The sequence below is a fragment of the Aricia agestis genome, chromosome 4 (genome assembly GCF_905147365.1).
Source record: "Aricia agestis chromosome 4, ilAriAges1.1, whole genome shotgun sequence".
NCBI lineage: Eukaryota > Metazoa > Arthropoda > Insecta > Lepidoptera > Lycaenidae > Aricia > Aricia agestis.
The window spans coordinates 904,475-917,829 of NC_056409.1; the positions used below are offsets into that span (position 1 = coordinate 904,475).

A 13,355-nucleotide genomic window follows, 5' to 3' on the forward strand; every position below is an offset into this window, starting at 1 on the left:
TATGGAGGTGGATTTTTACGATGCGCCCCAGCATGGCACGCTGAGCCCCGGGAGTCCCGGGACGGCCCGTCTAGTCTCAGTGTGCTCAGTGCTTACTCCTTTATGTTCGGGCCACACTAACGTCAAACGCCGTTAATTATCGCGTTGTTGGACGTTAGCCGTAGGTGTAGCCACAATTTAACGCGATAATTTTCAACGGCGTTTAAAATGCCGTTTGCCGTTTGGCGATAGCTCTAGTGGCGGTACATCAAAGAGATTAACGCGAGAATTAATGCGATAAAGCGGCCACACTACGTATCGTCACTGTGCGTTGAGTGCCCGACGGGATCACACGTGTTGGCTTCGACTTGTTTGCATTTAAATCGCACGTTTTCTTAAATTTATTTACGTAAGTTTGGTTATGGAGTTTTCACTCCACTCTAGTTACTCCTAACGAGAAAGTAATTACTTTTTTTTTTTAATTTTGCAAACCGAACCATGTTTGTGGGATCTGAAACTCAAAAGTTACAAGAATCGTGGAATGCAAAGTGATGTTTGACGACGAATAATAGAATTATTACCTTTTGAAGAAATGAATTAACATTATAAAAAGATAAAAGCGACTTCAAAATTGTACGTAATTTAGAATTAAATCTCCCTACCTCCAAAACTACTGAACCAATTTTGATGCAACTTGCACTATTCCCTAAGTTGAACAATATCTAGTACAACAAAAAAAGATTTACTGAAATCGCAATGGTAGTTCCAGAGATATGCGAACACAAACATAAAAACATACATACATACATACTTACATACATAAATACCTACTACTACTACTACTTTTGAAATATTTTAGCACATTTGTTAAGATGCTGATATACGAAAATTAGGCAGTTCTCCTTTTTTTGAAGTCGGTTAAGTAAAATCAACGCCGTTTTCAACGCCGTTGGGCATTAAACGTTGACCGTTCAAGTGTAGCCAGCGTTGACCGTTCAAGTGTAGCCAACTAGCCACCCACTTTAACGGTCGCGTTGTTGGGCATTGACGTTAAACGTTAGTGTGTGGCCCGAACATTAGAAAACATTTTTTAACATTTAAAACTACTGGCAAATATCCTGTCTGATAAGAAAAAAAAGAAAAGTAGAGGTTTTTGGCAGCGTTGCCAGAATGTTACTTTTGTAACATTTTACGTTACTTTTGACCCTTCCATGTTACATTCATGTGACATGACTACAGATGTTACTTTTACGTTACTTTTGGTAATTGAAAAAAAAAAAGATGTTTGAAACCAAAAATGCGAAAACGAAACGCACTAAGTTTTATTGAGTTGTGTCATCATACAAAAACGCCATTTTTGACAGTTCTCCTTTATCAGCAGCGCACCGCCCACGTTCATATAATTAAAGTCTTATCGCACCTTAGTTTAAAGTTTTGTTTAATGACCGTCATGTAACATGTTGGTAGACTTGGAGCTAAACAAAATATAATAAAATGCCTTCGTAAAAATAAAATATAATCGGCCAAGTGTGAGTCTGACTCGCTCATTAAGGGTTCCGTTCCGTAGAGCAAAAATAGGCCAAAAATTGTGTTTTTTTTATTTAAGTATAAGAGCTTATTTTATTATATTTTAATTTGAATATTTTTTTTTATTTAGTTACATATATTTACTTAATAAAGGATTTTGTGGAAATTTCAAGTGCCTACCAGTTACCATTATTGATATCCAGCACAAAATGCCAAAAAATCAAGTTTGTTGTATGGGAGCAGAAATACATAATCTGTGAAATCTTGCGATACAACCTGGAGAAAGATCCACCCCCCCCCCCCCCCCCCCCGTCATTTAAAATATTAAATAATACGAAATGTTACTTTTCCCCTCAAAATGTTACTTTTTGCATGACATTATGTAACTTTGGAACATACAGCACTGGCAACACTGGTTTTTGGACAACTAGTAATCTGTGTTTTTGGAAGAATGTGAAAGAGTGATGTTGTGTTTTTATATTATTTTCCTAAAATTGTGTTATCTGGGTTTTTAATGTGTAATATTGGTAGGATATTAACCATTAAATATTCGTTATCGTGCACAAGTGTGGAAAAGTGATGTAATAACCAGAAACGTGCTCTTTTGTGTTCCCTCCAAAACTCCATAAAAAGTTTCAGTAAAGCGTCCTACCACTTTACTGAATCGATCGACTTGACTTCTTGACTGTATTGACTTTATACTTAGACTTTGACTAGACTTTAGACTTGACTGACCTGACGATAATATAGAAAAAATTGTATAAAGAATATTGTTTTCCCGCCATAATATTATACTTTATACTCGACACTGGCCATGGTTATAGCCGAAGTGCCATTATATAAAAAAAAAAAAGTAGAAGAAGAATTAAAACACTCTCGAAAGTCGAACTCGATATAAATTACGTTTACAGATTTTGCTAGAGAAAAATCTACAACTAGGAATAGGTAAATTATGGAAAAATAATTGTGATGTAAAGAAAATTACTCGACAAATAGTGAAGATGCCGCCAACTGTCCAAACAAATGAACAAGAGCGGGAGAAACGACCAGTTCGGACTGGGGAGAGGAGGTTAAACTTTTTCGTTAAAATTATTGTTTGTCAAACTTATGTATAAGTGCATTTCAATGATCAATTTATTCCTTTACAGGTCTGAATTAGTGACACGCGTCAAGTATTGTAACACTCTACCCGATATACCCTTTGATTTAAAATTTATCACATACCCATTTCCATCGACAAGATTCATTCAATATAATCCTACATCCCTTGAGAAAAACTACAGATATGAAGTTTTGACTGAGCACGATCTAGGTGTGCACATCGACTTGATAAACCGCGATATATATCAGGGTGATGGGAATGCAATTTTGGACCCAGCTGATGAGAAGCTTCTAGAAGACGATGTACTCACTCCACAGGACTCGAAACGATCACGTCACCACGCTAAAAATGTTTCTTGGTTGCGGCGCTCAGAATATATCTCTACAGAACAGACTAGGTTTCAGCCACAATCAATGGAAAAGGTACTTGTTAAAATTGCAACACAATCATGTTGTTTTTAAAGTTGTTATTATGACAATGAGTACTATGGTTCGCTTTTATTATAATTAATAGCATCTTTGGTCATGTATTACTATAAAATTGTATTTCAGGTTGAAGCCAAGGTGGGTTACAATGTCAAGAAGATATTCAGTGAAGAAACTCTGTATATGGACAGGGATAGTCAAATTAAGGCTATTGAAAAGACCTTTGAAGACAATAAGAAGCCCATTGAGAAACATTACAGCAAGCCAGGCGTGACTCCGGTTGAGATTATGCCAGTATTCCCAGATTTTGAGATGTGGAAGTATCCATGTGCGCAGGTCATATTTGATTCCGACCCCGCACCGGCAGACAAGAATGTGGCGGGACAGATTGAAGCTATGTCTCAAGCTATGATCAGGTATACTCATAAAATCAAATTACACAACTATATCTTAACGTTTTTGTCTTGACATATAAAAGCTTTTAGTATGCTATGTTTTTTTTATAAGAGCTGCAGGTGCGTTGCCGGCCTTTTAAGAGGGAACAGTGTAATAGGGTAGGAAAGGGAATAGAGTAGGGGATTGGGCCTCCAGTAAAATCACTGACTTGGCAAAATGCAGTGATGTTTCACGCCGGTTTTCTGTGAGCCCGTGGTATTTCTTTGGTCGAGAGGTTGGTCTAGATTTTGACATTGTATTATTTGTCCACAGAGGTGTGATGGATGAAAGTGGTGAACAATTTGTTGCCTACTGCTTACCAACGGAGGACACAATACAAAAACGACGCAGAGATATCACTGAGAATATTCCATACATGGATGGGGACACTTATGAGTACAAGATGGCTAGAGAATACAACTGGAACGTAAAGAGTAAAGCCTCCAAAGGCTATGAGGAGAATTACTTCTTGGTGAGTTTCATGATTGGTAACTGTTAGTGTCCGACCGAAGGTCTATTTTTGGCCGAAGCCGAAGCCGATTAATCAGCAATCACCACAACCTTCGGCCGAAGCCGAAGCCGAAGGTTTATAATCTTAATCTTGACTCTCAGTAATTAATTTTGTTCAAAATTTTCTTTAAGCTACAATGAATATTAAAATTATTTCAAAACTTCAATATTGATAATATTGGTTTACCTCTATATTGACTGTTTCATATAGAAGTTGATTTAGAGATAGTAATAAAAGCTTGTGATTTTGTGATTTTTTATTAATTATTTGTAGTCGTTGAGTGCGTGAGCGGGAACCTAAGCGATTTCTACTGGTACTTATTCAGGGTGCTTAGGGACAAAACATACTAAAAGTCCTGACGTCTAGGAGGTGAGCCATAGGGAAGGGAGGGTGACAAGTCTCAATTTTTAGTTTTTGGCTAATACCTTAAAAACGATGCGTTGTGGCAATAAAGTTCTATAACGAAATAAAAGCTTATTCAATTCTCTATAACTATGATTCTATATAGTTTTTCCAAATTCTCATCCGTTTTTTTAACTAAACGCGCTGGAAGTTTCGGAATTGCTCTTTGGCATCTACATTAGCCGCTGCTACAATCCCTGGTACAGTGACAAAATATATTATTGTTTTAGTGAAGCCTCAGGCGCTGGTAAGTCGCCTATTATCCTTGGCGTCAAGAAATTACCTACATTTTCCACCCCCACTCTTGAGGGGTCAGCCCATTCCCGAATGTTTTTTATACATTTAACTAAGCAGGCTAACAATTAGTGTATGTTCCAGCTAATGGAAGCTGGTTACCGTTATGCCTTGCGTCGTCTGCAACACCAGGGGTGCTACTGGTGCGTTGCCGCGTTAAGGGGTGTAATGAGGGGATGGGGGGATGTGCTTACAGGCCTCTCACTTACTGAACGAAGCATAGAAGCGGTAAAGCTACTATTCAAACAGAATTAGAAAGGAATATTTAAAAATAAAACACTTTATTTTCACTTTTTCTGAGCGTGAATTCCGAAAAAGGATGAGAATTCGGAAAAAGTGTGTAGAATCAAAATTATAGAGAATTTAATAAGTTTTTTTTTATTGTAGAACATTTTTGCTACAACGCATCGTATTTTAGTTATTAGCCAAAAAAACAAAAATTTAGACTTTTGTCACCCTCCCCTCACTCCTGATCACCTCCTAGACTTAAGGACTTTTAGTATGTTTTGTTCCTAAGCACCCTGAATAAGTTCCAGCAGAAATCTCTGAGGTTCCCGCTAACGCATTCTACAACTACTTTATTGACTGTACTATTGTAAAAAATAATAATTTCTTTATTATTTCACAAATAACAATAATTAGACCAATCAATCAGTCTTTGTTTTACTCGACTAGACCGAAACTAGACTAAAAAATAAAATAAACAAACACTAACTTCTTAGTAAAAAATTAAATGATTTATTAAGAAATTAGTGTTTATTGTATTTGACAGTGACTCCCAGTGGCCTCCGCATACACGACCGGTCCGTCGCTCTCTCACGACTCACCCAGTCTTTTGTTCAATTTCGACGGTTGCTCGGACCTTCGGCAAAGCTTCGGCTTCGGCCGGGTTTTAGGCCGAAGCCGAAGGTTTCGCCGAAGGTGGTTTTTTTGGCCGAAGGCTTCGGCCGCCGAAGCCGAAGCTTCGGTCGGACACTAGTAACTTCACTTGTTGCCTCAAACATATAACATAGACATTGCCACTCTTCTCAAACACATCTCTCCTTATTGTAGCAATAATATGTTTGTATAATCAAAGTGTAAACCTGGAAACTAAATTAGAAACTCCCTTATTATTATAACTAGCTCAACAATTTAAAGGTCTAGTCTATTATTTTTGGAATGTCGGCAGACGAACACAACAAAGGACATCGATTAAACGATTCATAGTTAATTGAAATATTTTTTAAGAACATGAAGTATCCGTTGCTGTTCTTTCTGAACGTATTATAAACAATAATTCCAGGTGGTCCGCAACCACTGCATCTACTACAACGAGTTGGAGACTCGCGTGCGGCTGTCGAAGCGCCGCGCGCGGGCGGGGGCGGCGGCGCAGGCGCTCACGCGGCTGGTGGTCACGCACCGCCCGCTCAGTGCCGCAGAACACCGCATGCTCAGGCTGAGAGAGAAACAGCTGGAGCCCGCACAGGTCAGTCTACTTGTACACTGGGCTGTGCAAAAATGCTGTGAGGATGTCTTTTCTAAAATAGGGTAGCCTTCTCCTGACTGTCCTGCTCTAACAGAGCAGAAATAGGCACCTTGGTCGCTACGAATACTCATCCACAAAAGATATTTGTGGTTGGTGCCACAAATATCCCCTACCACATCATTCAGTTTATGAGCAGCATTGGGTTGGGGATGGTACTCAATGCGAAGGAGTCACAATAGATACTCAAGGGTCGCAGTGACATCAGGGCTTCTTGACCTGCCTTCAGCACAAAAAAAACATTTTTTAGTTATGGTGAAACTATCAACTCTTTCGATAATAACTTTTGCGAACTGGTTAAGTGCCTGACAGACTGTACGAACTTAAAGTACGCGGGTTTTAAGTTCGCGAACTTATGCAGCTCGCGTCGGTGATAGACGTACGAACTTTAAGTACGCGGGTTTTAAGTCCGCGAACTTACTCGGCTCGCGTCGGTAACACACGAGTACACTGGGTTACCATGTCGTCGACGGAAGAAGCTTTGTGTTATTTAGGAATAATATCATATTACGTTTTAAAAACTAATAAGAAAAAACTAAATCGAAAAGTTTAAGTTTATACGTACATACATATTTTTCACACAGACGAAAACCAATTTCGGTTTCGTTTGACAGCTCGAAATTGTTGCTCTATTCCGCTAGGTATATTCACTTCATGGTACCAAGGAGATTTATAGTTTGGACAATGAATTTTCTACGTCTACATGTAGGTACATCAGCAGCATCAGCTATCGATGAACACCAATAAATTAATATTTTGTTTGATGACATAAAATAAATTGAGATTTTGTTGATTATTAAATATTTAAAATTAAAAAACGTTTTATTTGACTGAAAAATCTATACTAATATTATAATTGGGAAGAGTTTGTTTGTTTGTTTGAACGCGCTAATCTCAGGAACTACTGGTCCGATTTGAAAAATTCTTTTACTGTTGGATAGCCCATTTATCGAGGAAGGCTATAAGGCTATATTTTATCACGCTAAGTATAATAGGAGCTAATAAATAGAGGAAAATGTCGAAAAAACGGGGGAAAATATTTGAAAGGGCTTATTTGAACGCGCTAATCTCAGGAACTACTGGTCCGATTTGAAAAATTCTTTCAGTGTTAGATACCTCATTGATCGAGAAAGTTTATGCGCTATATTTTATCACGCTAAGACTAATAGGAGCGAAGAAATAGAGGAAAATGTGGAAAAAAGCGGGAGAAATTATATGAAAGGGCCTATTTGAATGCGCTAATCTCAGGAACTGCTTATCCGATATGAAAAATTCTTTCAATGTTAGATAGCCCATTCATCGGGGTAGGAGATAGCCCATTCATAGATGAAATGTGGAAAAAACGGGGAAAATTATATGAAATTGCTTATTATATTATGAACTACTGGAGCAATTTTTATGTTATTTGGCAAACATGAAGAATAGACCATGTGAAGGGACATAGGCTATTTTTTGCTGCAAAATGTACGGTTGCGTGAAATTCCTAAATTACGCAAGCGAAGCCGCGCGGAACATCTATTTATAATAAAATCGTAGGAAAGTCAATCTGTATATTGAATATTTTTGTACAATAATTAATACTTGGGGTGTGATCTACTATGGTAACGTGGACGAAGTCGCGGGCAACAGCTAGTGTTAGCATAATTTTTAGGATTAATTACAGTAAATTTTAACAGTAGTTTAGCAAATTTTGTATCAGTCGTGTTGGCAACACTGCCTGACGGCTCGCGGCTCGCGACTCGCAGTGCTGCCAGACGTGTACGAGCTACGAGTAAAATTCCAAGACGGCGAACTTACGCGGCAATCTTTAAGTACGCGAACTTTAGGTGACACACAGGCGATAAGTCCGCAAGTACTTACTCGCGTGTCTGTCACCCCCTATACAGTCTAAAACTTAAAAGTGAATGACATTCAGGAGGATGTTTTGTATTTCAGGAGGAAGAAGAAGAAGACGAGGAGGAAGACGAAGAAGAAGAGGAGGATAAACACGAGCAGACCCAAGATAAAGAAAGGTATATTGGAACTAAAGGTATAAGACAAGATTGCTGGCTGTCTAAAAATGTTATGTAAGACTAGATTGTAACATATAAGACATACTATCTTGGGTAGATAAACACTTAGACTGGCCACAGACGGTCTGCAAGTTGCGGTCGAGCTGACTGCTATAGAGCGATCGCGATCAACAACTGCTCCGACTGTTCAAGAACTGTTCGAAGCGGTCTGTGTATTGCGGATATGAATGAAAACTGGAGATCGCCGTGTGGCAACCGCATGTAAGTCGAGACCGACTACAAGATGCGGTCCGCCTATGGCCGGCCTTAGTCTATTTACATAGGACTTGGCCATTGACTTTGTTAGTAACAAAACGTCTGTCTTATTTAATTTTAATGTTTTCAGATCCCGTTCTCGGTCGAAGTCAGGATCGAAGTCTCCTGCGGGCTCGGACAAGGGTTCGCGCTCGCGGTCGGGGTCGCGTTCCAAGTCGCGGTCGCGGTCGCGTTCCAAGTCGCGGTCGCGGTCGCGCTCCAAGTCGCGGTCGCGCAGTCGCTCGCGTTCCGCCTCCGGCTCGCGGAAATCTCGCTCGAGGTCCGGCTCAGCTCAGTCCGGCTCAGCCAGGTGTGTTATATGAATGAGCTATGAAAAATTCTCTGATAGTATATAACTTGTGAGAATGTACGAGTGGAGTACGGGATGACCTTGTAGCAATATGGAAATTTGTCAATGTAATTTCAGATCTGGTTCGGGGCGCTCGCGGTCTGGGTCTCGCGCGTCATCGCGGGCGAGCTCCGCCAGCCGCGCCAGTCGCGCCAGCTCTAAGGGATCTAATAAGGTACAGCAGTTGATCAACTTTGCCACACAAATAGTTCATAATTATTTATTATAAGGGTATAAAATATATAGTCTTTTTCTACTTTAAAATGTATATTTCACAACACATCACATTCGTCATGATTTGAATTTTGATGCTTGGTATGTTAGATTTAACTTTAACATAATATACACTAGTGGAAACCTCTAATTTGCATATCGCTGTGTAATATGTATCTTACTGTTGTGTTAAAATGATGTAAGTTTTCCAAATAAAATCAAATAAAAAATGTATTATATATAATTTAAGGGCTCTAAGGCGTCCTCCCGGGCGAGTTCCCGCGCGTCGTCTCACGCGTCGCGTCGCTCGTCCGGCAGCCGGCGATCTTCGCGCGCGTCCTCGCGCTCGCGCCAGTCGTCACGCACCAGCTCGCGCGCCCGCAGTCGCTCCGCGAGTGGCTCGCGACAGGTGTGTGTTATCAAATTAAATTGTTTGTATTTTGTTTTTAAATGTACAGAAAATGAAAAACTTTTGATCAGTCTTATATTGGCACCGAGAATAAAATGTCTCGAGGTATAAAATAGCTTACTCGAGTGTCCCTTTACAAGACGACATCAATCGTCATTAATCTTAGCCACTCGCCAAAAATTTCTTGTAGATCCTACGAATAATAAAAACTAAGGAAACGTAACTCCCATACTTGTATCGTTTTAAATTTGGTTCTCAAGGTTCTTTTTGCACATAATAGCTACGAAACACTACATTAAAATTGACAAAATAAAGCCGTTGGCAATGGTTGTCACTCCTATTATTACACAAAATTCTTGCATGTATTCGGGTCTCTTTTTGCATAAAGTATGCATGTGTCAGAAATTGCTTAGGGCTTCAAAATAAAAGTATTGTATAAATCATAAACACTAGTAATAAGACATGATTCATTACAATAGTAAATACAATATAAATACTTTAGTACTTTACAAGTACAATTCACTTAGCTTTTCCTCATTTTCATAAGCAATCGAAACAACTTTTCTGAAAAACCAATTAATTAGCTGAAAAGAACAGATATTAACACTTTGATTTTAGCCAAAAGGCCTAGAAGCGTTAAAACAAATAAAATACTTTAAATACTTAACTTATAACGATCTTTGTTCGAAGTACTCAGAGCCAATTCACATTGACAGGAGGCAGAGTGACCAGGCTTACGGCAAGAGAGAGAGTGAGCCCCCTCCATCAGACAACCCGCCTTATATACAATACCAATGACGTGTCACTCCGCCCCGCGTCTGACTACCCATCTTGCATCTAATATCATAAACACAATGATTTGTAGTTACAATCATCCTGAAAATCATCATAAATCAAGTATTCAATTATTAGATTTTTAATTAAATCATTTACTTTTTGTAACAATAGTATCATAACCAGAAACCTTAATTAATATTGTCTGTTTAAAGATAAAATGTTATAATATTATATATTTTGTCGTCCAAATATCATTAATTAATTAAATAAGGACCATTGTTACCATAAATAATTATTTCTTTTAAGACTATTATTGAAATAATAGCCATTCATATTCATAAATATGTTCAAAAACGGATAATATCTCACACATGCATGTATTTGGGTCACATTTTGTAGAATCGGAACAAATTTTTTAACACAGTTACTCTTCCTTAGTTTTTATTATTCGTAGTATCAGACACATAAGATGCAGACATCTCGTATCGTCTACTCGTAACAATCAGTTATCTGGATGCTGTGAGTGCGACTAGAGCTTGAATAAAATGTTGACGTCGTTCCGCAGGGCCAGGGGTCCCGCAGCGGGTCCCGGAGCGGGTCGGCGTCCAGCGCCTCGTCTAGGAAGAGTGGATCCGACTAAACTTATCGTCGTATTTTACACATACCTCAATATATTTGACGGTAATACAGTCGCTCATTTTATTTCTTCGAATCCTGTAACAATTTCTTATCTAAAAACGTTGCAATGTATAAAATAATACGCCCGCCAAAAGGCAATAAAAACCGATGAAATCATATGTAACAATTTTATTTTACCAATATTATTAATATATTAACATATGTGGTCCGTGACGACCCTCCGATAATAATATAATACAATGAATTTCCGCGAGACATCGCAGCCCATAACAAAGAAAACAAACATCGCTACCACTAAGTGAACAACGCGACACGAGTCAAAACTATAAAACATCAGCCTCGCTGGACTCCCATACGTGATACGACATAAACGAGGTACTAAAGAAAGGAAAGAAAATAAGATAAACACTTTCATTATATTATCATACTAAGTACTAATTTAATACTAAACCGTCAACGGGGCGGCGCTAACGTCGCGCTAGTGACGTCACATCGGGCAATATCCAGCTAACATCTTATACGTACTATGGCGAGAGTCGCTAGTAATAAAGTTATAGAAACATAACACTGCTCGAAGCTAAACGTATAGCTAAACGTTTAGCTAGTTTAGTTAGTGGTATGTTGACTACGAAAACCGTGGTTATTAATACTAGATTAGCTTAGCGCCGCCCCGTTCGACATGTATAATTATACATTATATACAACGGAAAATAAATATTTTGTATGCACGTTAAATATAACCGTGTATGTACAGAAATTAACGCCTAAGTCCGCTAATATATTACAAAGTTTAGCTATCACTATGTAGCGGCCGTTCTCGGGTAGGCGTTTAGTTTTTGGCATAGCTAGTTATTGGGGCGACGTGTGCCGCCTATGCGAGTAACCGTAGACTACGACATCTAGGCCGACGTGATTGTAAATACGATCCAAACGTACGTCAGATAAAGTTCCTTCGAAATTTTTGTGTTTTTGTAAGTGCATTATAAAAATAGCTCGGTCAATAGTAAAATTGGGCCGAAATAAAAAAAAACGTCAAAAATGTTGCGGTTCTCGGTTTCGTTGCAAATCAAGACGTCTCGCTTCACAACACTCAATGCTCGAAATTGTGTCTTCTATCTCATATAAATGGAAAGACAAATCCAGTTCGTTAAAGCTCTTTACAATTAATAATACATCTTTATAAGTACAAATAAAATACCTTCGTTTTTTGTAATAAAATTTTAGTCTCACGTTTAAAGTCAAATTTTTCGTTTAAAAAGGTAATAAGTCAAATCAAAACAAAGTAAATATAGAACTTGTGGCAATTGTTATCGATTTTAATATTGCAGTGGGCACTATGGGATATCAGTTTTTCTCTTTTTTGGTACAACTTTAAAAAGCACATAAAAATAGTACATTGACTCATCAATATACTTGTCTCCTTCACTCACTAATATATTGTTATCACGTTTGTACAGGTACGCGATAGGAATGCGACAGCAATATAAGAGATGAAAGAGACACGTGATATAATTTCTACATGTTCCGCGCCCGTACGTTTATCACCATACTAGTTCGTGTATCTCAAAAGTGTAAATACTGAAATTGTTCTAAATCAGACCATTTCCTAGTAAAACTACCGAGCAGCTCAGAGTATAAATAACACCGCTCCGACAGCGACTTGGGTCTTAAATGTCGCTACAATTTAGTTGAAAATTACAAAATCATAGGGTGAAGTCATCGACATACATAGAATTTCGTGACATTTAGCTGGCAAAACATTAACATTAGACTTAGCCGTGAAAATTGTTTATTGGTGTTCTCGCCATATCGTCGACACTTTCAGTTCGTATGTCCTTTTGTATATTACTAGTTGTGTCCCTTTTTAGTCCTGCTGCACACGACTAAAAAGGGACACAACTAGTTACATTAGACATAAAAATTATAAACAGAGCATCTTCACAATAGGCTGCTCGTTAGGCGCACCCATCATACATAAGCGTTTTTTACTTGGCTTCTTAATGTGTAATTTAAAGTTTTGTTCTTAGAATTAGTGGCCTCGTAAAATAATATGTGAACTTTGATTTAGGCAGTCTATTAAGAAGTCTTGACTCCGTCCCCTTTACTGATAAAAATAGTTACACAAGTGAATACAATATTTTGTTCTTTTTCAAGCTACTTTTTCAAGGACAAATTGTACAGTGTATCCAACTATAACTTTTTTATGGGTAAGGGGCTTGTATATACTAAGGCCGAACTGTGCAGTTTAATCGTTTAGTCGGTGTCGGAGCGTGTGTCGGGGGCTAGTGTCCGACGGGTTCGACGTAGTTGGCGGGGTAGAGGCCGACGCGGCCGTCCTTGCGCCCCTTACACCAGCCCTGCTCGTCCTCGTCCTCTAGTTTCTCGAATAGGTCACCTGAAATGAGAAATGTGGATGTTAGACTCGTTATATTGATAAAACGTTAAATTCAATAGCAATTGTT

At 38.5% G+C, this 13,355-nt stretch overlaps 2 protein-coding genes across 5 annotated transcripts in view; one reads left to right on the forward strand and one right to left on the reverse strand.

The window, feature by feature from the left end:
- Nucleotides 1-2,379: 2,379 nt before the first annotated feature.
- Nucleotides 2,380-10,943, forward strand: LOC121725886 (RNA polymerase II-associated factor 1 homolog). 2 transcript variants are annotated; one of them, XM_042113047.1, is made up of 10 exons: nucleotides 2,380-2,575; nucleotides 2,655-3,030; nucleotides 3,160-3,449; nucleotides 3,742-3,940; nucleotides 5,961-6,143; nucleotides 8,136-8,212; nucleotides 8,598-8,816; nucleotides 8,934-9,030; nucleotides 9,319-9,477; nucleotides 10,820-10,943. In XM_042113047.1, exons 1-10 carry the CDS (start codon nucleotides 2,508-2,510, stop codon nucleotides 10,892-10,894), a joined length of 1,743 nt encoding a protein of 580 aa, XP_041968981.1. In that variant the 5' UTR covers nucleotides 2,380-2,507; the 3' UTR covers nucleotides 10,895-10,943. The 2 variants fall into 2 exon arrangements, with proteins under 2 accessions (XP_041968981.1, XP_041968982.1); XM_042113048.1 differs by having other exon boundaries at nucleotides 10,826-10,943.
- A 103-nt stretch (nucleotides 10,944-11,046) lies between these two features.
- LOC121725887 (protein kinase C and casein kinase substrate in neurons protein 1) overlaps nucleotides 11,047-13,355 on the reverse strand; it is a 100,479-nt gene continuing 98,170 nt past the window's right edge. For all 3 annotated transcript variants that reach the window (XM_042113050.1, XM_042113051.1, XM_042113049.1), the window contains one exon: nucleotides 11,047-13,288. In XM_042113050.1, coding sequence (XP_041968984.1) covers nucleotides 13,176-13,288 — 113 coding nt within the window. In that variant the 3' untranslated portion in view covers nucleotides 11,047-13,175. The remainder of the gene's footprint in view (nucleotides 13,289-13,355) is intronic.